The 27479-nt window shown below is 39.7% G+C and overlaps 1 protein-coding gene across 2 annotated transcripts; it reads right to left on the reverse strand.

Annotated features, from left to right (window-relative positions):
* Positions 1 to 92: 92 nt before the first annotated feature.
* avl9 (AVL9 homolog (S. cerevisiase)) lies at positions 93 to 27474 on the reverse strand. Of its 2 annotated transcripts, XM_039617253.1 has the most exons (17): positions 27420 to 27474; positions 26265 to 26598; positions 21280 to 21400; positions 15489 to 15574; positions 14557 to 14628; positions 13767 to 13856; positions 13607 to 13673; positions 13469 to 13509; positions 13332 to 13370; positions 12225 to 12294; positions 11413 to 11888; positions 10939 to 11073; positions 10629 to 10848; positions 10129 to 10246; positions 9872 to 9925; positions 2507 to 2595; positions 93 to 1394 (listed from the first exon to the last, which is right to left on the reverse strand). In XM_039617253.1, exons 2-17 carry the CDS (start codon positions 26346 to 26348, stop codon positions 1267 to 1269), a joined length of 1890 nt encoding a protein of 629 aa, XP_039473187.1. In that variant the 5' UTR covers positions 26349 to 26598; positions 27420 to 27474; the 3' UTR covers positions 93 to 1266. The 2 variants fall into 2 exon arrangements, with proteins under 2 accessions (XP_039473187.1, XP_031598035.1); XM_031742175.2 differs by lacking the exon at positions 27420 to 27474 and having other exon boundaries at positions 26265 to 27349.
* Between the last annotated feature and the right edge of the window lie 5 nt (positions 27475 to 27479).

Genomic DNA, 27479 nt, shown 5'->3' on the forward strand with positions numbered 1-27479 from the left:
ATGAAATCTGAAATTTAATTTTACCTTCACAATTACATTTTTTACTTGTAAGCTAGTTCAAAAGTAAAGTAACATTTTCTTGTGTGTTTTAGTTTAGGGGGGTACTTTTGCTTAAAAAAAAAAAAAAAAAAAAAAGAAGGTTAAACTAATCTTACTAAATTCTTCTCTTTTTAAAAACAATATTCAAAAAAAAAAAAAGGTAAATCTTTATAACTGCATGTTTTCCATGAAAGCTTGTTTCTGACTTCTTTACTATCCATAAATTACAATTTCAGGTTAGTTTCTAGAGGAGTCGACATTTTAAGTTGGGTATCTTGTAATTTCAACTTAGAAGTAAATCAAAAATTTTAAATAATACAGAAATTTTAACTTGCCTTTCCCTGGCTGTTTGTTTGGTGGTTTTTTGTTTGTTTGTTTGATTCTTTTCAAACAAATAACAATCAGTAATGTTCCTTATAATATTTTTTTTCCTCAAGCTAGCTGAAAAGTACCATTAGCTTGCTAAATTTGATGATGTTAGCAACTATTATACGTTTTTGTTTTGATTTTTTCATTTAAAATCAATCCTATTGAATTAAAAAGGATAATTCTGATTCATTACCACTTGCTTTGCTCTTGTAAGTGATACATTATATTTCACGCTGTTACCGCATTAACCACAATGTTACCACAGAGGACTGGTAAACAGGATCCAGACTGCATTTAAAATGTGTACCATTAAAACTTTCAAGGGACCACAGATCATGCTTTTCCATTCAATCCTGTGACTAATTTACATATATATTTTACTTAATCTCATTTCTCAGCAAAATAGTCACCTTTTTAGACAAACTGTATAAATATGCAGCACAGAGTGAACACCGCAAACCCCAAAACAGCATTTTTAGTGTCTCACAGGAAAGCATCCAGCAATACAAACGGCAGCAATGAGAAAGAGGCGGTCAGACATAATAATGCAACCTGCTGAATTTTCTGGCTTTGATCAAAAGCAGTGGCAGTCTCTGGCTCACAGTGGTTATGGACTGTACAGGTAACACAAAGGCAGTGTCTGCCTCCTTGTCTGGGATGTGCCCCGCAAATATGATGCTGGAAAAAGTGCCAGAAACACCAACTTATGGCTGTATGTTTCAGATGGCTCTCGTTTGATTTTGAATAGAGATTTATTATCCTTCATGAAACTAGCGCTCATGCCGTCGGCCCCCAAGCTTCACAATCAGAAGATGAGACAGAAACAGAGTCAATGAGGATTTTCGGGGCTGCCAGTTGTCACGGTTTGACTGCAGTGCCAGGTTCAGGACAGGCTGGGGTGGACGCTGGTGCCGGCTGAGCCAATGTGGAGAACCAGGTGGACATGGCCGTCTTGGCGCTGGTCAATGCCCCTCCCACTGACTGACCTGAGAGTGGAAAATAGAGAATTTCTCTTTACTTTTTTGTTTTTCCCCACAGTGACACCAGAACGAATTCTTACAGTAGACATATGATTACATAATGTGGGCACAGTCATGGTTACAGTTAGGTCTGCAAGTGTTGCAACAGTTTTTTATAAAACTTCATTCAGTTTTGTATTTAAAGACTTAAAAGCATCCTGTGTTTGACAGAGATCAGGTAACTAAGTCACTGAAGAAAACTCCATTTCTTTACCCTTTACAAACTCTTGGTTTGCTTTTGCGGTTTGCGGTGATGGCAAGCTACATTGTAGCCACAGCTGCCCTGGGGCGCACTGACAGAGGCGAGGCTGCCATACACTGGCGCCACCGGGCCCTCTGACCATCACTAGTAGGCAACGAGTGAAGTGTCTTGCCCAAGGACACAATGACCGAGACTGTCCAAGCCGGGGCTCGAACCGGCAAACTTCCGATTACAAGGCGAACTCCCAACTCTTGAGCCACGATCGCCAATCCAACACAGCTGATTTAAATGGCTAAATTACCTCCTCAACATGTCGTGAAGCTCTCCAGAGGCCTGTTGATGAACTAATCATTTGATTCAGGTGTGTTGACCCAGGGTGATATCTAAAGGACACTGGCCCTTGAAAGCCTGGAGCTCCCCATTCCTGCCATAAGTCGTTCAAGTCCTATATAGTGTTCCTGTTTTTTGAGTGTAACTGGTGTTTCATTTATATTTGCCTTTAACAATGATATGTATACCCCCTCAAAAGTTCTTCAGTTGGTTGTATTTTGTAAAAGGTTTTTCTTAACCATGGAATTCTGTGATCATCCACTTCAGTGGTTTTCCAGGCCTTTTGGTGTTGCTGAGCCAGCCCGTCTGCTTTTTAGGAATGTACCAGATTGTTGGATCTCTCTCATAGATTTGTTTTTTCAGCCTAATGATGGCCTACTTCACTTGTACCGTCATCTCTTTGGGGCTCATACTGAACGCTGAATTCAAGCTGAAAGTTTGCACTTTAATGACATGTTGACTGGTAATGTGCAGAAATTTATTAAAAACAAGCAAAACCCTTGCTGTCTGATGGCCTGATCTGGGTTTAACTGAGCAGCTGCCTTACCGACTGCCTTCCCGGTCTGGACTACACTGCGACTGGTTGTCATCATGGCGTTTCCGATCTTCTTCCCTCGCTCGCTGTTCTGCACCGAGCTGCAAAGAGAAAACAAAAGGTTCACAAACGCCCAGAACAAGCATTCTCTATTGTCTCCCTGTCTACAATCTGACACTAAAGGAATTCTTCCTCCTTTCCAGGAAAGAAACCACATAAACGTGCTGTTGCTAAATGTTGCACCAACCTGTTAAAGGGGATTATGTAACAGCAAAGAGACTGAGCATCAGTCACAGGTGGTGAATGTGATGATCAGAGCTGACCCAACAGCGGAAACAAGACGACTAAGTTTCACAACAAATGTAGGGCTAAATGCAGCCGCACCTAGCTTTATCTGAACAGCAGCTTGGCGCTAATCCAGCACACAACCTTTCACGCGGATCCCCGCTGACCTGACATTCAGCAGGAATCTCACTCCTGCATCATCTGGGCAAACAGCAGCGTTGTTAAAAACGATGGGGATATATGTCAGCAGCTGCAGAGAGCAGACGTCTGTCACTCAAGCCTCTAATCAGCCGTTATTTCATCTGAACATAAACTTACTGTCGAGTTTACTACACGTGAAAATCAAACCAGAGGCCCGCAACGCCGAGGTTTGGGATGCACTTACAAGTGATGTTGGGAAACAAAGCTACCACACGTGAAGATTACATCACTGGATTTCAAAACACTCACATCTGTTCTGTGAGCCAACTAGCAAAAACAAAGATATGTTGTCTGTTTCAGCTGCTAGTCTCAATTTGTCTTATTTTTGTTTATGTTATATTAAATAAAATGCTTTAGGAAAACAAGAAAGTCTTTAAGACAGAGGATTTAATGAATATGAAGGCAGGTTCTTGCTTTCATTCTCCATATTTATGGCCATATTTAACCTAAAAGACTGCAGGGACTCATTAAAAAAGGTTTTTATAAAACTTTTCATCCTCATATAACTGATATTTTTCCCCCAAATGTGTGACTTCTTTCCCCTGACACGACTTTCTTCTTCAATAACTTTTTACTTTTTTATGCTTCTCTTGACTTCTTTCTATTCTATAAAGTTTCAGGGTGTTTCTGTCAATTGTCAATTCATGTCTTAATTATGATAACTTTGCAGGTCTTTTTTAATATATTTGTATTTTTTTCCAGCATAAATGTACATGTATGTCTAGGAATTTTTCTTGTGCATCTTTGGCTAACTCATCTGGATTAACTCATTTTTTAAATTTCAAATATGTGAGTTTCTTTTCCTCATAAATTTGTGACATTTCTCTAATATAACCCATCCTCTCCCGGGAGCTTCCTCCCTTTTTTTGGCCCTATTATGCCATTGTTAATACACATCAAAAGGCAGAAAAAAATTTAATCAATGCAATAGCTGTGAATTTTAAAGTAAACATTCAAGATTTCCACTAAGAAAAACTGCTGCCAAGATTCAGAGTGGCTCTGAGAGGCCTGCAGGATGTAAAGTCTACATATGAAACCTAAAACCAAACAGAAAATGAGACGTGTGCGTAGTGCCATCATTCCTTCAAACCACACAGAGCCAGAGCAGCATCAACATGACACCGCTCTCCGCAGAAGCAGAGCAGAGCAGCGGAGCGTCAACTCTGAGGCGTCTTGGAGTCAGACGGCTGTCCTGCAGTGCCGTCGCCCGCAAGTGGATCCGCCAAACAAGCTGCGGTTGCTAAGCCCATGTTGCTAGGATCAATAATCCAGCTTTGTGGCTGCTCATTTCCTCGGCAGGAATCTCTCCTCGCTGTGCTTCTTTTTGGCTAAAGTAGAGGACCTGCTGACGGACAATCCCAGCAGGGCAGTTGGGTCACGCAAGTTAAAGCAACCGAATATAACCGAGTGTAGAAGTTTCCTAAACGAAGAATAAAACAAAATAAAATTTATTTGTTTTATATTTCCACACAGCACCCCATTTGTTACCGTCACCGACTCAACAGCGCCACCAGTAGTCCAAAAAAAAAAAAAAAAAAAAAAAAAAAAAAAAAAAAAAAAGAAGAAGAAATAATGTTTGGATGGTTGTCTGAAACTTGTTTAATCATCTTTTGTATATGAATGTATTGCAGCACATTGTTCCCAGGGTTTCTTGAAGACCAAATTTAGTATAAATCTAGAAAAATAAAATATATCAAATACTTCAGTAAGTGACAAAAGCACCATTTAATTTTTTTTTTTGGTCTTGCAAACATGTCCCTGTTAACAAAGGCTTATCCTGATGTAAGTGTCTAACATCTGGGTAAAATCTAGTCCATTAGCACTGCTAACAATTACTATCATGTTGGATTTAAGACTATTTTAAACGTTCTGACACTAAACAAAGCTTTTTTTAAACGTAATCCATATAATCTTCTTTATATTAACGTGGGTTAATTTATGATCACAGTCGTCTGTTGACATGTGCCGTTATGACAATTTCTTATCATAAAAATGTGTCCGAACAATAATTTCACAACTGTTACATTAGTTTCATGTAGAGAAATTGTGGAAATATGCTGTTTGTTTGTTTTGATATTATCGGCTTTGATTTTATATTAAGAAGAAAGTATTCCTGTTAAAAAAAAAAAAAAAAAAAGAGATGTAAAAATTGAAAAATCTTTTAAAGCCTTAACCATGAAATTAAAAAAAAAACAAAAGAAAACATTTTTTGAGAATTGTGTGTTTATTGAACCTTCTGATTGGTCTTTAAAATAAAATAAATATTAATTTGCATATATATGAGAGTTCATTTGTATCCTATATGCTACAGCCGGCATTTTTTGTAAGTTAATACACAAAATATATTGTGGTTTTTTTTTTGTTTTTTTTTTTTTTAAGATTTTTAAAATAATTTTAAAACAGAATAAGAAACTTGTGATTTCTTTCCTCATAAATTTGTAACTTTTTCCTTGAAAATTTCTGGCATTTTTCTTCTTTTTTTTCTTTTTTTTTTCCCCCCTTTCGGGAAAATGTTACAATTTTCCAGTAAAAAACAAACAAACAAACAATTTTTTATTTGAGAATTGTACTTATTATATGTTTGTTTGTTCTTGTCTTTTTGTCCCTTGTTTTCCTTGTTTGGTACATGAACAACTGAATTCCTGATATGTCACAAGTGATCCCATCTGGATATTTTTAGCCACTCAAATAGCCTGGTCGCTTGAGGGTTAAGGACGGCTCTTGACACTGGTTTAGTGGTTTATGTTTATTCATTACATGATTAAGTAAACCTACTTAAGATCTTAACGCTCACATATGATCAAAAATACATTAAAATTAGAGGAGTATTCATTAGTATTAAACTAATACTAACGAACGAGATCCAGAATCCTGGTTTTAAATGTTTTGCTCACTGTGTTCTGAGAGAGATGAACTGCAGAACTGGAAAAAATCTTAACTTTGAATGTGTTCAGGGGAAATCGGGGTGAAATAATGGAAACTTTGTGGCTCACATGTAAACCTGCCACCCAGTTTCACAATGGTTTCCAGAAAGCCCAGAGCTTCTGTGTGCACTCTCCATCGAGCTGAGTGACCCAAATAAACAGCTCCTTATGTAGCAGAGTGCGGTACGCCAACAATAAAGAATCAGTGTGTGTGTGCGTGTCTCTGCAGCCATGCAGCTCATCACATGACTGTTTTCTGAGAGCATCTCTGCCACCGGCTGCTTTTTGTCCAATGCTGATGACAAGGGGACATGAAAAGAGTTGGCCTTTAGTAGCCCCCTCCTGGTGCTTCAATAATACACATGCAACACAGCACATTCACAAGGAAGTCAAGCGTAGCACTGAGTCTTTCTCTTTCTTTAATCCAGTGATGAGCTGAGTGGAGTGCACAGACTCAGCCTTCTTTTAAACTTTCCCAAGCAGTGGGATACATCAGGCTCGTCACCATCCGCCCCACTAACCCCAGTCCCCCCCTCTTCCCCAGCCGTGATGTCTCAAGTTGCAGGAAAACAGCTCTGTGTTTACCGATGCAGGGAAACACAGGGGGAGAGTTTTCTGCCGATTCTCCAGCTGATGAGAAGCACCAAGGCAGCTCTTTGAGCTCTTTGGGGTCAAGAGAGTGTCCCGAGACTGACGGGCACCAAATAAATAAATTGAAGGTCACCGATGAGACATGTTACTAAAGAAAACCCAACAAGCTTTCTTGGTATGATAAAACCGCATATAAAATGTTCTATTGACTGGTGTGACTCATAGCTGTCTTGGCCTTACAATGCAGCCTCATGCAGCAGGTTGCAAAACACTCGTGACTTCTAATCTACTGATTCCTGTTTCTCAATACAAATTTTCCTCCTTTTTTTTTTTTTTTTTTTAAATCTCTATATTCCTGCACATGAATTTCCGCTCCTTATTTTCCTGACTGAGCACAATTTTTCAGCTGTACAGTCTCATATGTACTGATATATGTACACAAAATCAATATTTTCTACTTTTAAAAGGAGAAACAGGAAGTTGGAGGGATTGGGTGGTGAAGCGTTCACATGGTTCACACCAAAGACCCGAGTTTGGGTCATTTATGTCAGAGATTTTTGCGTTTCTACTTGAAGTTCTCAATTTAAAATACTAAAATGACTTAACATCTTCATAATGCTATGTTTTCTGTGGAAAAAAAAGAAGATTTTGAAGACTTGGTTATGTTTAGAAAAAAAGTACAGCGCATACTACTCATTTTAAAGCTCTGTTTTCTTGGTTGCCATGGTGATACTAAAGCATCTGGACAACATGTGTCCTGCAGACACCAAATATACTTCCTATTGGAAGACTGTTTTTATTTCGCAATAAATAAATAAACATAATGACACAATCATGTTGTCACAAACAATTATACTGTTTTTTGTGACTATTTTAATTTTTGCTTTGGCTTCTTTATACTTATATTCTATATTGCATGTGTAAAAACACCCGTTCAGTGTTTCTGTTGTGTTTGTTTTTATTTATTTTCTACTAAAAGACAACTCTCACGCGTGCTTGGTTCAATAACTGTAATACACCGGTGACCTTTTTCATCCTATTTAGTGTCACTTGATATTTGATTCCGATGTCTTTATGGAAATAAACAGTTGCAAAGATTTTGTTCATAGTAAACGGAGATGTTCACAGATCTAAATATAGCAGCCGTACTGGAAGCCATCCAGAGGTTAACGGGAACGTGATCCTAATCGGGACATAAGCCAAATTTAAATCAAGTCATTTCTATGGGCCGATTACCAGAACTTCTTACTGCACAGTCACTGCTCCGATTGTCAAAAAGTATTTTAAAAATTATTCAATCATTTATGATTTTTTTAAACTGTAAAATATGTTTTATTATATTTAAAACTATTTAAAACTCTCATAATTTTTCAGACAAAGTAAATGTGCTAAAAGCGCGCAGGGGTGTCTGTTAATCTAGTAGAAGTCTCCTGATTGGACGCTGCGCAGTTACACTAATCTAACCCTGTGCTGTTTGTCTGTGTGTTTGTTTACTAAAGCATTACGACAAATTTCTCAGGGGCCATGTCACCGAACACCAGAGGGTAAAGCGAGAACTTTGGGTATGACAGCCAAGCAGATCTTAGCATGAAGCTAAGTTAGGGATCTAGACACTCTCCACTGTGTGTGTGTGTGTGTGTGTGTGTGTTTGTGGTGGGGAGGCATTTATCTGAAGCGTAACACTAGACGTGGCACTCCAGCTGTGGACGGAGTCGCCTTTCATCCACACTTCCTGGAATGAAACTGGAGCTGAGGCTGAAGAAGTCTCTGGCTCCGTTTTTGAGAATGAAACTCACTCATAATTAATGACTGCGGCTGATATGAGACCCTCGCTGCCACCGCAACCCCCGACCCGAGTCGACACTGACCGCTGAGCTGCTATATCCATCCAAGCGACGCGCTGCCTGCTGCTCCTTGTCATATACTGTATTCATAAAGTATTCACAGCTGGGTGTTTGGGTGCACTGAGCCTGACAGCCATTGAAAATTTAATCATCAGCGGGTCTAAAAAGAGACGCTAAAATTTTAAAAACACATTCTTCAGAGCTGGGAGTCTCAATCTCCCATATTTTGACTTATTTTTACTTCATTTGGCATTTTAAGTAAACACTGTTTTTTCATTTCCAGCTCCATATTTTCATCCTTGGACTTTTTTAGAGTAACAATTGCATGATTCAAAGTTCAAAATAAACTTTATTTATATTTTACTGGGCCTTGGTGCAGACTCTCATATTATTGCCAGTCTGAAAAAAACTGATATCCCCTCATTGTGACATTACACAGAGCCAACAGTAGAAAACACTGTCTGGAACTGTGTTTAGAGGAATCTGAAGCCTTTGGCTCATAGGGTTTACCTGCACAAACACTGGCATCATTATTTGTAACGTTGGCCTTTTTTAAATAAACTGTCAAGATTTTTACAGTATAAATATATCAACTTTTGCATGTGTTAAAAATTAGACCGCTCCTTCAAAGTAAAAGCTAGAGGATTTAGCAAAAGTGGGAAGGATACTTAAAGTTGTACCTTAAGTAAAAATACGTCTGGCAGGGGGAAACAAACAAGGAGAAATTATCTTAAAAATGCTCAGAATGTACTGGGGGGGGGGCCTGAAGCAGGCACAGAAAACTATCGTTCAGGCAGATGTGAAGAGAACCACTCCTAGGCAGACCCTGATACACACACCCAGTATCTCAGCATATATGCATAATGTAACTGTCAACAGTATTGAATACAGAGTTTAGTACCAACAAAACATGTCTGAAGGTTCTCAGTCATGAAGGTCATCGTAGTCTAAGTAGCTTGGAAAGAAAAGCATCTGGACTTGTTCAAGTTTCTTGAAAGCGTTTCACCTCTCATCCGAGAAGCTTCTTCGGTTCAAAGAGGAACTGGTGGAGAGTCTGATTTTTAAGCCCTACTGGGAGTGTCCCTCAGTGGGTCATGGACCCCCCCCCTCCCACTGATCTTGTACCTAATCACACAAGCCAAGGTATGAAAATGGGTGTGGGTCACAATCAGCCAAGGTTTCCTGTGACCACCCTAATTTGTGACAACTACAGTCAAGGTGGGGCAAGGTCTCAGGTGTCACTTTTCACACTGTGTGTTTGGTTTAATAAAAAGGGAAAGTTCTGCAGATGGTCTTTAAGCACGACTTTAAAGACTAGTCTCTCGGACTCTCTCTCCCTCTCTCTGCTGCTGCAGCTTTGACTTCTTCTAACCACCACTAGAGGGCAGCAACATACATGCTCTGAACTGCAGAAAACAAGTGATGGGGTGAAGCTTCACCCTGCATCTTATCTGCTATTAAAACTTTATACAAATTCCTGATTTTGAGAAGAAAAAGAAGATAAGAAGAAGATAACATGAAACAGCACTCACTGTGAGAGTCGTAGCTTTACGTCGGCTACGCTGTACTGACCCTGGAACGGATGTCTACAACGGAGAAGACAAGCAGTAAAAATAAGCTCATTAAAACAAAGATGGGATCATGAATAACAAATATGAAACATTCAAAAGAGCCTGCAATGCAAATTATGGGTCATTATAAACTGTTTCCTTTTTGCTACTGTCAAGTTTTAAATCTGGATATCAACAGCTGCAGGTAACAGAGGTCAGTCGCCCTCCTGTCCACCTACCCTGGGGTGACGGCGGTCATGCCGGGGTGCTTGTTGCTATACCACACCCGGTAGTTGTGGGTGATCTTCCACGCTGTGATGAAAGGTGCCCCATAATCTGCCAGCAGCCGCTCGTTATCTGAAAGGAAGAGATGGGAAATAAAGACAGGCATTCAGTTACATGCAATATGGAACCTGACAAGCAAAGCATCTGAACAGGATGAGAGCTTTATGGGGTTTTTTTTTTTTTTTTAATGTAAGTTGTACTCATTGGAAATAAAGTTAAAACCAATTATCAGATGGAGAAAAGCAGGATAGATTTATTTATCCCGCTCATCTTGTCTCTTTCTGGGGCATTTAGTTAAAGACATTAAACCTAATATAAACGCCCCGTCCATTTCTAAATGCGTACAAGCTCCCAGATGTGTTTTATGGAAACATGTGATTACTTGTACGAGCCTTTCTAGGTGTTTATTTTTTATTTATTTTATAAGTATCGTGAACAGTTTTGATTGTCTTACCTTGCTGTAATGCAGAAGACAGTAAGGAGTGAAGGTAAAGGGTGAACTGGGCTCTGATCCACTCGTCTCCACCCTCCCAGCCCGTCCCGTCCAGAAAGACATCGTCGCGGTTCTCCGTCACGTGTTTGACCAAGTAGTCGGCGAAGCGCAGGTCTGCTGTGGTCAGGCTCAACATCTTTCTGAGCTCGGGGTCTTGGATCTGGATACGAGCTTCTTCCACCTGAAACAGTGTAGTATTAAAAAAAAAAAAAAGATTAAATATTTACATTTTTAAAAGTTAATAAAACAGTTTTACACACACAGGACTTACTTCGACAATGGCGTCACTGAGGTGCCTCTGCTGACGGAAGAGGATGTTGGTTGCTCCGGCGACAAAGCCTCGCACCGTCACGTCTGACAGGAGGTGATGCTGCTGCAGCGCCATGTAGGGCAGGCACAGGTAACCCTGGAAACAAGAAAAGACAAAGGTCGCTGTGTTTATGACAGCCGTACACCTGCTTATCTCCACCCAGCTGTCTGGGCTGAGATTTTAATGGTTAATTATTAACCAATATTGATAAATTATAAAGTCGTGTCAAGAAGACATTTCAAATCAAAAAGGTGAAACGGGAACAGGTGCAATCAGGGTCAGCACATGAAGCTTTGTTTGTCACGCAGAAAACTTCAGGAAACATTCACAAGAAGACGGCAATCTGCAAAAGTCCTCTCGGATTTTGGTCTGAGGGTTGCACCACTGAACCACTTCAAAGGAAACAGAATTCTCAACAGAAAGCATTCATGTTACCTTAGTGAAGATGGCGAGTGGCAGGCCGTACTGATCCTCCTCCAGACCTGACACCAGGCCCTGGGTGACCCCTCCCTGACCGGTGACTGCCTGCGGCTGCACTGTGATCGGCGTTCCGGGTTTGGAGTCAAATGTTTCCGGGAGCTCGGACTCAGTCTCAGAAGGTGCCTCTTGCGGTCCACCTTCGTCCAGCACGCTGGGGTCCAGAGTCTCCCACTCGCTCTCGGAGGATTCGGGAGAGATGCGTGAGGGCGGCTTGAGGTGGTGATTGTCGCCCTCTGAGCTATTCCCAGAGGATTCTGTGGCAGGCTGGGCCGTCTCCACCCCGAGGTCAAGGGCGGTGCTATCGATGTCGGTGACGGACACAGAGACGAACTCTTCGGCACCCGAGACACTCTCCACTAAACTTTGGTCCTCTGACACACTGCTCTTAGGTCTGTAGTGGGACGAGTCCACCAGGCCGTGTTCGATCATACCTGCACGAATGTCACAGGAAACGCGTTCTGTCAATCTACTACTACAATTGCACCACAGGCTGCAAAGCCTTTCACACTGGAAGAGCACAAAGATATTTGCAGGACAGGTTTGCATAGCACGAATGTGTCATATGCCTAACAGTTAGCCAAAAACGAAAATAATCACTAGAATGAGCATAAAGTCAAAACTGGAACAAAAATGAAACAAGAATCCAAAACACAAAAACAACACAAACAGTTTTATCAGAGAGGTCCTGTGCGGGGTGTCACAAAGCCCTGATTCATGGAGGTTCAAAAGATCAGTGCCAGATCGGTCTTCCTTTTGGAGTTACTGACCTGGAAACAGCGATAACACTGTCATCAGAGCTCCTACTAGTCTGTTGACAGGAGACACATAGAACAGGACCTGCAAACATGAGCAAGAAGAAAGAAAGAAAAGAGGTGAACAAAATGGATGAGCACAGAGTAAGAAGTGAGACATGAAGGCAAAACAGAGAAAAACACAGAAAAATGTTTTTAAAAACACAACTAATATAAACACACACACACACACACACACACACACACAAAAGAGTAAATCTTATTCACAGATCAACAATTTAACATTTAATTAAAATTTAACAGGACTTAAATGGCAGTAATGGAATCAGCCTTAAAAATGTATTAAGTCAAATAATGGAGGGTGGACTTCACAGCAACTAAGATCATTAAATATTTAAAAATGGATGAGACACACAGAATTTAACAGGATCTACAAGTGTATAAAAGACTAATACAATGAATAAAGGAGCCAAAGGGTCATCCCATGCCAATTCACAGTGGCTAAAAGCTTCCAGCAGAAATTTCTTAATAGAAACTGTTCAAAACTTCAAGTCCCTACTGTCAAGGCCAACTGGAAAACTACCTGAGCTCGATCCTTTAAATGTTTTAGGACAGATAACCGGTATGATGGTCTATGAATGTGGATGCCTAAAAAGATTTGTATGTCTGATCTCTGACATCAGATTTGGAGACTTTTAGAAAGAAAAATGTTTTGTTTTTTTTTTCAAAAGTCTAAAAATAGAAATAACTACAAATCAGAGATATCAGAGATGCACCAAACTTTTTCCTATGCTGAATCTGTCTCTGTGGTCATCTGCCAATACTGAGCGCCACTCAATTTAAAAAGCATACTGATCAATATCTGAATCCCAAGTATACATTAACATTATATGGTTATATTTAGAGCAAATATGGTGAAAATGTTTTTTTAGCCAGAAAAACTGGGTCAGGACTCTCTTATACCCTGAAAGGGACTGAAAGGAGTCATCGGGAAGATGAGCTAAAGAAAGGCCTAAGAAAGGCCTTGTCTTTTCTTAGAGCCAGGAGTGACAGAACTATACCTCACAATTACCAAACTATATTAAGAAAAGGGGAAGGATGCATTTCAGTTTGAATTCTCACCTTCTTTTCCAGCAAAATGAGCTTAAAGAGGATGAGAGCCTGCAAAGATTAAAAAAAAAAAAAAAAAAAAAAAAAGGGTAAATAAACAGGATATTTTTGATGAATTTTAGTGCTTTAAATAATCAGATGTTCCCCACCTTGTGTCTGAAGTGCAGGATTAGATCTCTCGGTGACAACCCTGATGGGAGAAAAAAAAAAAAAGTTTAGGAAAAGGTTAAATAAAAGCTAAGATTTGTTGTTAAACCCTCCTGTTCTCTGACAGATCTGGGACATACCTAGATAAACCTGTGATCCGTCCAGAGCTGAACCCCTCAGAGAGCTGTTCATGTGGTCGTACAGTTCCTGCAGCGAAAACAGGAGGTGAGCAAGCAGCTGACTGGAAGGTACAAATACTACTACCTCACTCAAACAGGTTTAGTCTGACTGTTTTCTCACCTTCAGGATTGAGATCTGTGAGAAGTCTTTCTCCTCGAAGTAGGCGTGTGTGATGAGCTGAAGTTTGGCTTGGAGCAGACCGTAGAGAGGCTACGAGGAAATTCAAACACACCATATGTGAGTGAGTCATGTACAGTGTGACCCATAAAAATCCTGTGAGGCTAATTTCTGCTTTATATTTATTTAGCATGGGTGGTAACATCCTTTGTCTTGATGCTTTTCCTCCTGCCTCGGTTTTTCTCCCCACTCTACAATTGGCACTGCGAAAAGAGGGTCTGTGGTGCCACGGTCCCCTTCCCAAAACTTGTATTGTCACAGCAACATAACCATGTGCGGAAATCACAATAGGGACAAGGGGATGCTGATATGCTTTTTCTGGTAAAAACACTGTTTTGCCCCCTCAATGAATCACTGTAAATATAACCGTATGATTTATTCATATGTATGGGGAAAAAAGGAATACCCTGGTTTGGCTCTGAATATTACCTCATAAGAAACTGAAGTTTCTTATAAAGCCAAAACATTTAAGGGTAAAACATAAAACATTATGAATCTTAATTCTCAATGGTGACACATATATAACATACAGACACATATAGATCAGCAGACAGTGACTTTAGAGCCTAAATGAGGAGGCCACAGTGCCGGGAAATAAAAACATCCTCTCTACACGATTTCCTTCCACTTCTCCATGTGAGCTCACAGCAACATTTTACGGCCCACTGACTTAATTTAATTTTTAGACTGAAATTAGAGCTTATTAAATTAAGTCATCCAGTGACTGACTCACCACTCGACTGAGGACACAGACGCTCTTCTGAACAGTCTCCCTGGTGACATCAGCCTGCCGGACCTTTAGGGCCTGAAAGACGAGCAAGAAAAAAGAAACGTGAAATAAACTTCCCTCTATATGCTCTGCTTTAATTTGTTGCTGCAGTTACAGCGCAAAAGGTTTGGGTCAGTTTCACTAGACTCAATGCAAACAACAGACACAGCTTTGGATCTGAGAAGTGAAGCAAATGCAGAAACCTAATAATGTACATTTACATCCTATAATAACAATAATAGCCAACAGGCAGCTACTTTTATGGTTCCCAAAAAGAGTGAGAGTGCACTGAAGTAAAAATTATCCTCATGCTAACTTGATCTATGACATATTAAAAACTTTCATGATGAGTTTAGTGAATCAAACGTGGCATTTCTAGTGATCATCACACTTCACGTCACCCTTTTCCTGCAAACTTAGCAGCTCTGTCTCTAGTTTTAGCCACTTTATCACAATGGCATCTTTTTCTCCTGGAACTAAAACAGCTCTTTCTTTCAGGAACTACCCTTGCTTTTGGGATGAGGCAATTCAATCCCATTCAATTGTATACTTTATACTGTAAGGTAAAGCCTTTCAATAATACAAAGAAAACAGAAATAATCAACCTTGATGGCTATTAAAGAAATGAGGAAATTTAAGGCACTTCCATATTGGCTTCACATTTCAAACCTTGCCAACACCTTTTAGCAGTAGCTACAAATGAGATGCTACCAGGCTCTTACAAAATCAGTAAAAACATTTTAAAAAATATATTTACATAAACTGCATGGTTCCCCGCCCATGCCATTTCATCAATCTTTTGTGATGAAATGGCATGGGCGTAGCTTTCTGTCATAGAGCTGCTGCACACAGGTGCCTGGTCATTAAAGTGTGCCTATTGTCCTTCATAAACTGACCTTTGCTTCTATTTGGCGATAACAGGACACTCCATAGACACACTTTGTGTCTCCACTGAGAGGCGGCAGGTGAAAATACACAGTGTCTGCAAACCAAGAAAAAGATACAATCACATTATTATACCACATGCTAAAGGGCAGAAAGACAAAACAATAAACAGCATGAGAAAAATCACTTGTGTGCAGTTAGATTAGACTGATATGCATTCTTTTCTGTGGTAAACAGCAGCTTCAGCAAAGGCAATCAATACAATAAAAACCAGTAAGTTTAGATAGTGTTTGTGGAAGACTGCAGTGGCTGACAGCAGGTTTTCAAACCAGCTGCCAAACTGGATAAACTTAAAGGCAGAAACAAACATTTACAAGTTGCATGATGATAGCTGAAAAAAAGAAAAGAAAAAAAAAAGCCGCTCTTCATGTTCACATTAACTACAGCTCACAAGTCACGAATAAGAGTTTGTGCAGTTTACAGTCTGTTTAAAACTGTTTGCTTTAAGAAGTTTTACTTTTAGTTTATCAGTTGTATTTGTCAGAAGCAACATTTCAGAAATTCAGAACCGGCTTTACAAGACAGACACCTGCACATATCCCATCAGCCAATCACATGGCAGCATGAGGACACAGTTGAGACAACCAGCAGAAGTTCAAACTGAACATCGGAAAGAGGAAGAAAGTTGATTCGAGTGACATTGAATGTGGCATTGTATGCAAAAGAGCATCTCTGATGATGTGCACACAAAAACAGCAGCAGAAGCCCACAGTGGGTGTGACTCCTGTCAGCTAACAACAGGAAACTGAAGCTACGATTCACACAGGCTCACCAAAACTGGACCCCAAGAGATTAGAAAAAACATGGCTGCATCTGATGGGTCTCAATTTCTGCTCCAAAATTCAGATAGTCGTATCAGATGGTACAACAGTCATTTTAGTATTTCAATAATACGTTAACGCCACTCTTGCGAGGGAAAAAAAGCATATTAGACATAAATGCTTATTCATTGTGCTGTTTTGTCTTTTTTTTTTTTCCCAAACATATTTTTTGTTGCAGTATTTTGCAGAGTATATTGTACATTGGATGGATTTCCTGCCATCTAATTGGACACCACAGAATGAAACTCAAGGCAGCAGATTAAGCGTTCCAGCTGATAGAGGCACACGGGTCTAACACTGAATATTCAATCTATTTTACACTGAGAGTAAGTTGATAATTGTTTCATTAAACAACAATAAATAAAAAATTTTAGGGCTACTGAGAGCTGAGTATCAACAAGTTTTGGAATCAGCAATTTTTTAATGGCCAGAAACAATAATGAAGGATGACTGCATTTGAGAGTCATGCTGGACTATTTCGGTGCATTCAGGGACACTCTTGACATTTGAATAACTAAAATCTTTGCTGCACTAGATGTCCAAATTCACATCATCCTTTTAAGCATTTTAAATCTTGTTTACGGAGGCGTCTCAAGCGTTTTGCTTCCCAAAAATGGAGCTAAAAAAATGATTTTCAAAATTAGCATACAAGAGCTTCAAACACACATAAATCCACCCCCTACAAACAAAAAACAAAAAACAACAAAAAACAAGATAAATCATCATGATTATGGATCATGTAAAGTCAAGAACAAGGAATAAGGAATTCAAAAGGAGAAAATCTCATTACTGATTGGTTTGGACTGGGAGTCCAACTTAAGGTTGAAAAATCATGTGCTTTACAACCCAATTCCTCTTTTACACTCACTGGGTGATATTTGCCAATATAGAAACAACGTCAATCATCAATCAACAGCACAAAGATTAGAAACTGCAGCGACACGACAGCTGTCCTCTGTCATTAAGAAGATGATGGGGAAAGGAAGAGACTCGCATAAAACTTCAGGGCTCAACCGTTCATTCAGTCTGAGGAAGGGGGCTGAGGAGGATTTCACAACGTGACTAATATTTCCTCTGAACAAGACGACAGTAGGGTCACAAAGGTTAGACTGTGGACGTCACAGATTAAAGAGGAGGCAACGGCAGGGGCATCTGGGCAGAGGCCACACTCTCAGTACGTCAAACCCAACCAAGCAGCCCTGATATGCCAGGATACAGCTCTCAACTCTCTGCTCAACACAACACACAGATTTTGCTCCACCAGATCACCATTTTTCTTTTTTACTGACTGGATCACCTGTGTGAGGATGCGATAGCTTAAAGAGAGAGCACAAAACGCTGCAGTCATCAATAAACTGCTGCCCGTTTCTGGAAATCTCAACATTTTATAGTTATTTCTCATTATCTGATACAGGGAAAAAAAAAAAAAAAAAAAAATGTGCTTGAGTAAACAAAACCCCAATTAAACTGCTTTAAAATAGTTTTATGAGACTGGTGATTTTCCAGTGCCAAACATATGCAGGAAACACCCCGTTTGCCTTTAGTGTTTCACAGAAGGAGCCACTGTTGTTTCTTAATCAGTTCACAACACGCTGGAGGCAACAAAGGAACCGATCCACAGAGATTTCTCTACAGTGAAAGCTGTGCAAGTGGAGCTCAGGCTGATACGTATTCAGGGGAGACTTTTTAGGCTCACAGGAAGTCAGAATAATTGATCAGACATAGCAACAGTGTAGACTGTCGAGGCTCATGCAGCAATGAGCCCTCCTGCATTATTTACTCATTATGCAGGTCTCAGTGCATAAAATCTGATGGTTTATGTTCTAACTTTCTTACAGTGCACAATGGAGTGCCACAGGGTTCTGTATTAGGTCCACTTCTATTTATTATTTACATAAACAATCTTGGTCTAAATGTGCCAGATGCAAACTTGCACTTCTATGCTGATGATACAGTTATTTACAGCTGTGGTTCAACTCTTGTCCAAGCCATTGACTCTTTGCAGAAAGCCTTTTTTGCTGTCCAGCACTCATTACTTCAGCTGAAACTTGTTCTCAACGCAGACAAAACAAAGCTCATGCTGTTTTCTAAATCAAGGAATTTGGCCCAAATAATCCCATCGGTAACCACTCTTGAAGGTAATAAAATAGAGTTGGTTCACACCTATAAATATCTGGGAATCTTAATTGATGACTCGCTCACCTTCAAACCACATGTAGAGAATCTTGTGAAAACCTGAAGTTAAAACTGAGATTTTATTTTCAAAATAAGCTGTGTTTCTCTTTTAATACAAAGAAGCGGCTTGTTGCTGCAACATTCTTGCCTGTGCTGGATTATGGTGATATTCTATATATGAATGCTTCTGCTCAATGTCTTCGAATGGTTGATTCTGTGTATCATGCTTCTTTGAGGTTCATCACTAACCATAAATTTCAGACTCACCACTGTGAGTTATACTCTCAAGTAGGATGGCCTGCTTTGGTAAGTCGGAGGAACTCTCATTTATACAGTTTTATATATAAGGCAATACTTGGGTTGCTGCCTTCTTATATATGTTCCCTGCTTGCAATGAAACATGCTGGTCGGTATTCTCTTCGTCCGCATGGTTACTTGTTGCTTTCTGTTCCACTTGCCCGAACTGAACTTGGTAAAAGAGCTTTTGTCAATTTAGCACCCTCGGCTTGGAACAAACTGCAGAAGGACTGGAAAATGACTGAATTCGTTTCATTAAGTGCTTTTAAATCTAAACTACGAATCCTTGAGGCCGAGTCCATAATATGCAACTGTTTTAATTAGATTGATTGTCATTTTAACTGCCTTTTTTTTTTTTTTTTTTTTTTTTTTAAATTGAATTTTATTTTATTTGTTTTCTTTCACTTACCTGTGTTTGAGTAATCTCTGTAACTGTGAGACACCTGCTGCTGCCTATCTTGGCCAGGTCTCCCTTGAAAAAGAGGTTTTTAATCTCAATGGGATCTTCCTGGTTAAATAAAGGTTAATAAATAAAATGTACATTATATTACTGGATAATACTTATTGATTCATTAAAGCTGCAGCTGGAGATGATTGTAATTACTTTAGATACTGCTGGGCACTTTAGGAAAGCCAAATTTAATCATACATTCATACATCCTTTATTACATGTCTTTGGACTGCGGGAGGACGTCAGAGTACCTGGAGAAAATATTCAGGTTTCCAGGCAGGAACCTTCTGGCTGTGATGCATCAGTGCTGACTACTGACCACTACACCACTGTGCCAAAAAAACAAACAAACAAACAAACAAACAAAAAAAGGGCTGTAAAATTAATGGTACGGAGTACAAATTACAGTACTTGCCTCAAAAATGCAGTTGGGTAGAAGATGAAAGTATAATAAGAGAAAAACATCAAAAAGTATATTAAAGCTGTACTTCAGTAAAGCAGAAGGTACTTTTGGGCTTAGCAGAGGCCAACATCCACATGTCTGATGAAGCACACATGCACTTTCTGATACAACCCACCCATTTATTTGGGCTTGGGCCTGGCACCAACTTTTGAGCCCTGAGGTTGTGTTTATGTCTCCTCGCAGTCACAAACTGGGGATTTTTCACATGCAAGTCACATGTGTAATAGACTGCATGACAAATCTGAGTAAATTCACTCAGTTATGTTGCAGCAATAGTCCTAGCCCAGTGACATTTGTTGAGGATAGGCCAGTGGCACTCTGCAGATATCTGCATACTACTAAAAATTTTATTTTATTAAACATTTTTCAAAGAGGATGCATCTCCCCAGGCCCTCCTCTTCTGAACACAGCCCTCGACTTGGGAAAAAACAACAATTCTATTTTTATCAAGACCATATTTTAATAAACCTAACAAAGCAGTTTCTAATGATATTTAATATTAAAGTAAAGCAAGTGACCCCAGAATCCAGATCTGGGTTCTTCAGCCCTTTAAAAGTGACCACCTGGATGATAACTGAAGTCCAGAAGCATGACTCACTAAATTAAAAGGTGTATTATTTCAGGCTGTTTCTGAATATCCTGGATACTTTTACTAATCAGTCTCTTCATGTAACAGCAGTCTCTGTTACATGAAGCCCTCGTTTTTTCACTTCTGAATCACCGAGCTGACCAACAAACAGCTGACAGCTCTGAGCAGGAAGTGAGAACTGTCCTCTCCTGGGTCCTGCATGTCAACCCATGCTGATGAGTGTAGTTTTTAAAAGTTGAAACTACAGATATGAACCTTGGCTCAGTTCCTGCTATTTGCCTTCACAGGTCAGCGTGAAGCACGGGCCTGTCACATGACTGCAGCCACAACAGGCGAGTCACTCACTATCGCTCACACCCACCTCTCCGTTTACAGAAGTGACACCAGCCTTTTATCATCAACACCGGAGGACAATCATGATTTTATCACCTCTGTGAGAAGCACCTGCTGACTCATTCCCACACTTTTAAAATTCAATAACAGACTTCAATAATAGTGATTTAAACCCTGTTTTATTGGCAGCCAGGTATCTGAGACCTACAATTATTCACATGTTTTAGCACTTTATTCACACAAAATCTTGTCAGTACTTTGATGCCTTTTCAATTACGCCTATGCCTATTATATTACAGCCTCCTTTGTGGTACAGCCCGTCCAACAAACAGAGGACTGACACAAATTCATGCTCACATTCACATAACTAGTAACTGTAACACACGTCTTTGGGCTGTGGTAGGAAGCTCGAGTACCTAGAGACACGTGGAGAACACACAGGCCACACAGGCCCTAAAGCAAAACTTCAAGCTTCAAAAGCATGTTTGAAGTCTCAGCAGAAAAATGCACCATTTGTAAACAATCTGTCAGCACTCTGCAAATGAAGTAACACTGGGATCTCAGATTTTTAAGACTTCGTAAGACTTAATTACAAAGTGAGTTTGTGCCGTACCCTCCTGGTAGTTGTGTGCTCCGTCAGGAAGAGCCAGGAACGGGAGGTACTTCCACTCTTCTGGGAGCAGGTTGCTGTCATGACCCTCGTCTGGCATCAGCGGCGGGTACGAGAATTCGACCTGAGGAAAGAACAGACAAAGAATAACACCTCATTTAAGCTGTTTTAGCTCATACAGGTAATCTGCGAACAGACTGAATACAAATGAGGACGTTTGCGAGTTTGAAGTCATGGAAAATTTCCATCACTTGCACTGAATGACCTCAAATGTGTTTTCCTAATCATTTTACCCTCACCTCAAATGAAAACTTAATGAATTGCAGGAGGTGCAGTTTGCCACGTCTTCTTACTGTGATGTTTTGTGCTGGACGTTTAGCCTTCTCTGAGGTATTTTAGTGACTGTAATCATAATAAATTTATACAGGGATGCTTTCTCTAATGGCTCTAATTGTGTTTATCATAGTTACACTGTTTCTTGTATCTGGGACACATATTCTAAAATCTAATATCATTAATTATGAGCCATTTGTGTATTGAGTACCTACTTTAAGGCCTCTAAAGTAATAAATCTTCCACGTATGTTTGGAAGGCTAAAGGTGGACAATGTGGTAAAAACAACATTTCTTTACTGCAGCAGTTGGAGTTAAAAAGAAAGACGTGGCTTGCAAAGTGCTTCACAAAAGGCAAATAATTGATAGAAACCAGATTTTCTTGTTGTTGTGTAATATCTGTAGTTTGCATGTGGGCTTAAAATGAAAATCTAAAGTTAAACATCATCTGCCTATTAGAAAATTATGGTATGCAGTGGGAAGACACAGCAGCAGCAATTTACATAATGCTGATCATTAATTTTCCTGTTTAGTTGGACGGTGCATGTTATTACCATCTTTCCTTTCATGAAAGAAAGGAAAGATACCTCCTAAGATACCTAATACCTCCAATGTCCCCTCTGCCACAGGAGGTATTAGTATTGTGAGAATTCAGCCAGCTCCTATAATGGCTTGATCACATCACTCAGACAGGAAACCGTCCTAAGCAAAATTCGACCACAACTGTTGACTCAAAAGCTGCCTAGAACATCATCCCAATGAAACTGATGGTGCAGAGGAATAGCCTAGAAACAGGCCTGCAAAGCAAATACCATGCACATCCTATGATGCAGAGGATTTATGAGCAATCACTCTCCAAAGCCTCAAGCAAACTTGGTGTCACTGGAGTGGCAAAAAGAGATCCAACTACATCAGAGAAGGCTTTGGATTAAGAGAGGAGACTCATGGGGGCAGTCAATAAAAAAACAACATCTCAATGTGAAGAACACCGAAGACCCAATAAATGTAAAAACACACTCTACATTACTGGTCGTTACCTATAATATTCTTCCATTTCTCAGAGACAGACAAGTAGCTTAAACACCAGAAGGGACTGAAAGTTTATATTTAACAATTATTCTGGTTGACTTTCTGCAAAAAAATCATTTTTAAAGTTCGAAACAGATGTTCCCCACACCTTTTCAAATATTTTTGTCCAAACTTTCTGTCCAGTTTTTCCAGAATCTAGGCCAAATGTGGTATTCAGGATAATTGAGTTTATCCGAACAACACTTTCCAGGTGATTTACTGGTCGGTCTACATTCACACCCTCACCAGCAGCCACAAGCTGTGGGTAGAGACCGAAAGAGTAGAGTGTAGAGCTGCTCCTCCACATCAGGAGGATATATGACATTCAGGCATTTAACCCAGATGCCTGCAAGGTGAGCTGTTTCAGGCAAGTCCAGCTGCGAGGAGACCTCGGGGGAGATCCAGGACACAACAGAGATCAAAATCAGTTCCTAACATCACTTCGCACTGCCACACACAGAAACAGCATTACTATCAGGTAATCAAACTTAATTATAATGGCAAGACAAAGAGAACTGCATGTTTCATATCTAGTTTAATCAGCTTTGCTCCTTGCTCCACTGCCATTGATCGTTTCTCTACTGGGTCAGTTCCAAATTAGCAGGAGGTCCCCATATGTGAAAGCACTTGAAATAATTACTAACGCTCAGCAACAGTGACTATAAGTGTACCTTAGAAAGTTTCATATATACATCACATTTCCTGTTTCATGAAGTAGTGAGAGAGAAGTAAAGTAATTTAACTACAAAGAATGCAATGTTACCAATCGATTAATGCATGAATGACTTCATGAGATATACTAAATATACACTACAGAAGGACAGCAAAACTACTAAGAAATATCATAACTAACAATTAAACTTCAAAAACCCTCCAACAAGACTAACTGGAAACCTGCTGGTCCTGAACACCTCGGACACACCCACCAGCAATGATTCAATGTTTGATGGGGAAATCCTCCCTCAGGGCAGAGTGCCACTCCTCACCCCAGAGAAGTGATGCTCTGAACAGAAATGCATCCATTACTGAGCTTATTCACCCTGAATTGAGTTTATTTTTCATTTATATTTTTAGGCAGAGAGCGAGGAGCTGACATTAAACTATTCTTTTGGTCAATACAGACAAAGTAAATTTCAAATGTAGGAAATATTTCTAAAAATCCAGCTTTCAACTTGTTCAGGAAAACCTTTGGAGTTACAGCCTGGACCCCCAAACACTTAAGCCAGTATGCTTAAGTACTTGGGGTGGGTCCAAAACAGCGGACCTACATGGCACAGTGACAGAGGTTCATGAAAGCAACACCCGCACAAGTGGAACAGAAAACTGCTTAAAGATTAAAGTTAGATTAAAGTTATAGTTTTCACACAGCTGAATAATTTCACACAGAAAACTGATTAAACAGAAGTGTGAGATGGTCGAGAATTTACTCCAATGTCCTTTTATATTTTAGAAAGCAAAGAACAGACGGCTGAGTTCATTATTAAACTTCACTGAGACAATCTGCAAATTTCATTAAAAGTTTAATTAAACTATCATCTTGTCTTTGTTTTTAGTTAGCGCATACCTTAAACACTTCAAGCTGTAAGCTAATGATAGTTATATAAGAGCAGATGCATGCTGGTGCAATAAGATGCACGTTTTACGTCCAATGGATGCATGATCTGATTAGTCGACTAATCATGCAGTTACACACTGAATAATCGGTGACTAGTCGACTATCAAAATAATTGTTTGTGGCAGCCCTACCTTACATTAGCCACATCTTTAAAGTGTCTATGGATGTGCATGAAATGTCCAATTTTGTCCCATCTCGCAGTGGACCAAGCTCCACATTTTGTGGCATTTTCATACAAATCTGTCCATGAGTTACTATGTGATCCTCCAAACAAACACACTGAGCCAACTGCAAAACATGTTAGGGTGCAGATTTGTAATGTATGTGCCAATGTTTCTTAATGTACTGTTAAAAATAAACTTTGCAGATGTAAGGAATTAAAAAAACGTGCTTTCAATGTTTTTAATCAGGCTCATTTGTGCATTTTTATTTGTATTTACATGCTTAAAATTAAGTGGGAAAATATAAGTAAACATATTTCTGTGTGATGGATGTTCCTGCTGCATTACTGATTAAGGTTTCCAATAAAAAATACATGTAGAAGTCCTCGAAATCCTGCCAGGCAAGCAGATGGACAGCAGGTGAATAAGAGGAGGGCGGTTGTGAAAGAGAGGCAGAGAAACGGATTAAAGAGCCAGGAACCCAATCTTGCGCCGCCCAGCAGGAGATCGCTGACCCTTATCAGATAACCTCCACCACCTCCATCCCTGAGTGCAGGCCCATTAAAGGCAACAAAGACTGCAAACTGGGTGCTTTGCCAGGGCTTTGGTCTCATCTTTACATCAGGAAAGCTGTTGTTTTATCTTTGGGCTTGAGCAGCAGCTGTTTGCAAAACCGCAGAAAGAAAAACAGATGGAGAGCAGAGACAACAACAACACCACTGAGGAGGAGGAGGAAGTTCAGTGTGTAACTGCACATTTAATGAAATTTGAATCAGCAGCAGAAGAAGAACAAAACAACAATGTGAGGAAAAATTAGAATCAGTAAAGCGGGGGTGTTAAGCTCACTTTACATTAACGGCCACACAGAGTTCAATTTGGTCTTAGGTGATGATTTGTCAGACAAATTATTTTCACAATTAAACAACTGCTACAAATGTGAAATCTTGTAAACCTCCTCGTTGGAGTGCCAAAAAGTTTCATATGCAGTAAAAATCCTTAAAAAGATTTAAAAAAAAATTAAAAGGTAAACACTGAGTGCTCCTGCCCCTCAGCAAGCTTCTGGAAGTTGGCCAATCAAGAGATAGCAAGCTTAAACAGAAGGGGCTCTTTTTAAAGAGAGACTTTGTTTCAAACTGACAAGTCGTGTAAAGGGCCAGTGCAAGATCGAGCAGGAGTTTTTAAAACTTTTTAGTGCAGTCCTAGAATAATGAGTCAGTAATGCCTTCTGTCTGTCTTGTCAGCTGGGCACAAAACATATTTTTCGCTTTTAAACAACAACAACTCCTATAATAGTGACAGTTAAGTGTCTTCTTTTGACCAAAAAGGCCCTAAAATATTAAGTAAACAATGACATGATACCAAGAAAATGTTTCTAAACAGCTCAAAGAAAACCTGAACTGATCGATTAATCGGCTTGTTGCTCCATTTTTGTGCATACCCAGACAAAAGCAGGGTCCAGGAGAAGTGATGATGAGTATGCTGCAGCCTGAGATGAAAACACTGAACTGCTGGCAGCAGACCTCGTGTTATATAACCCTGGGAGCCCACAGCAAACTGCTGTTCTTAACCCCTCTTCACTGACAGGGAAGCCAGGCAGTGAGAAGTCTGTAGTTTTTACTGTTTTTATGTTTATAAATGTCCGCATTACTGCAGGACTGTGCATGCGCTGTTTAAAAAACAAGCGCATATTAGAGATGTAAGGTGACACTCGTACCGTACAGAAGTTTAGTGAAAATGCACCTTTATGTCAACTCAATGTGAGGACTTGGTTAGCAGTTAGCCGATGTTAGCTGGGAGCAGAGGTTCACGTACCTGGCAGCCTTTTTTGTGGTGAAATCCAACCACCACGATGTGCAGCACCGGCCCCTTCCCTTCGTCTCTGCCCTGAGGCTCCATCCCCGCTGCTGTACCCGCAGTCTATCGTTGTTTTAACTCCGGAATTGGATGTAAACACAGATAACCGAGGCCGACTTTTCTGTCTGTATCTCCCTGAATATGTGACACAGACAGACGGCAGCACCGCAGAGATGATTTTCTCTTCCGCTTAGTCCTCACTGGCCAATTGGGCAAGAGCATCCCCCGCAGCGCACTTCCGTTTTCGCTTACCGAAATTTAAGCTTACAGCTAATTGCCCCCCAAGGACAGTCTTCAGTTAAGTAGAGTCAATGGAGCAAATTTACTTAGACAATACTTTCTTAAGTGTGCAGACAAAAGCCAACATTTTATTACAGTTTTCAAAATTTCAGCATCGATATTAAATTCAACTTAAAATAAAATTTAGCTAAGCTGTGCTTACTAGCTTTTAGCTGACTAACTGTTTAGTTGCCTATCTTATTCAATTACTTTTTAGCTAACTATCAAACAATAATTTAGCTAGTCATATTTTAGCAGACTAATTAGCTGTTAGCATACAATTAGCTTTTAACTGGCTAATCAGCATTTATCTAATAACCTTTTAGCTAATCCCGTTTAGGCTAACTAATTGGCATTTAGCTACCCTACCTACCCTACCTACTTTCAGTGTTTTTCGTTATGTAACAAAAGTTGAGTTATAAACATATACAACAGGAAGGCGTGTATAAATTACTAGAGATTTCCAATTGTATAATGTTATTAATATAACGTAATAAAAACATTTAAATGACCGATTAAAGTTTTAATTCACTGTTGACCAATGTAACATAATATAATAAGATAACAGTTAACAATTATATCGAGTGTGTTTTTTGTCTTAAGCAGGACAAAATGAATGTAAAGGCTTTAAATGCAATCAGGCTGAAGTTCTTTTGGAAAAAGTCACGAGTTGACTAACATTTCCTTCATATTTTCCTACATTTCAATCTGGAATTTCCTTGGATGTTATCAGACATCTTGCCCTAGAATAAAGTCCGGATAATCTGCCGTTAAAGACTAGATAATTAGCTTAGTCTCTTGTGTTTCGAGCTCAATAGAAAACGTGCATGTCACCTTAAATTCCACCTGTCACGGTGAAATAAAGCATAACTATCCACGGTCAGATTTTACAGG

Source organism: Oreochromis aureus, linkage group 9 (genome assembly GCF_013358895.1).
Source record: "Oreochromis aureus strain Israel breed Guangdong linkage group 9, ZZ_aureus, whole genome shotgun sequence".
Taxonomy (NCBI): Eukaryota; Metazoa; Chordata; class Actinopteri; order Cichliformes; family Cichlidae; genus Oreochromis; species Oreochromis aureus.

Excerpts from the sequence above, each read along its gene's own strand:
- avl9 (XM_039617253.1), bottom strand. The coding sequence starts at position 26,348 with ATGGAGCCTCAGGGCAGAGACGAAGGGAAGGGGCCGGTGCTGCACATC. Across the intron at positions 12,295-13,331 it reads TCATTTTGCTGGAAAAGAAG|GTCCTGTTCTATGTGTCTCC; the intron begins GTGAGAATTCAA and ends TCATGTTTGCAG. Across the intron at positions 11,074-11,412 it reads CACTCGCCATCTTCACTAAG|GGTTACCTGTGCCTGCCCTA; the intron begins GTAACATGAATG and ends TCTTGTTTCCAG.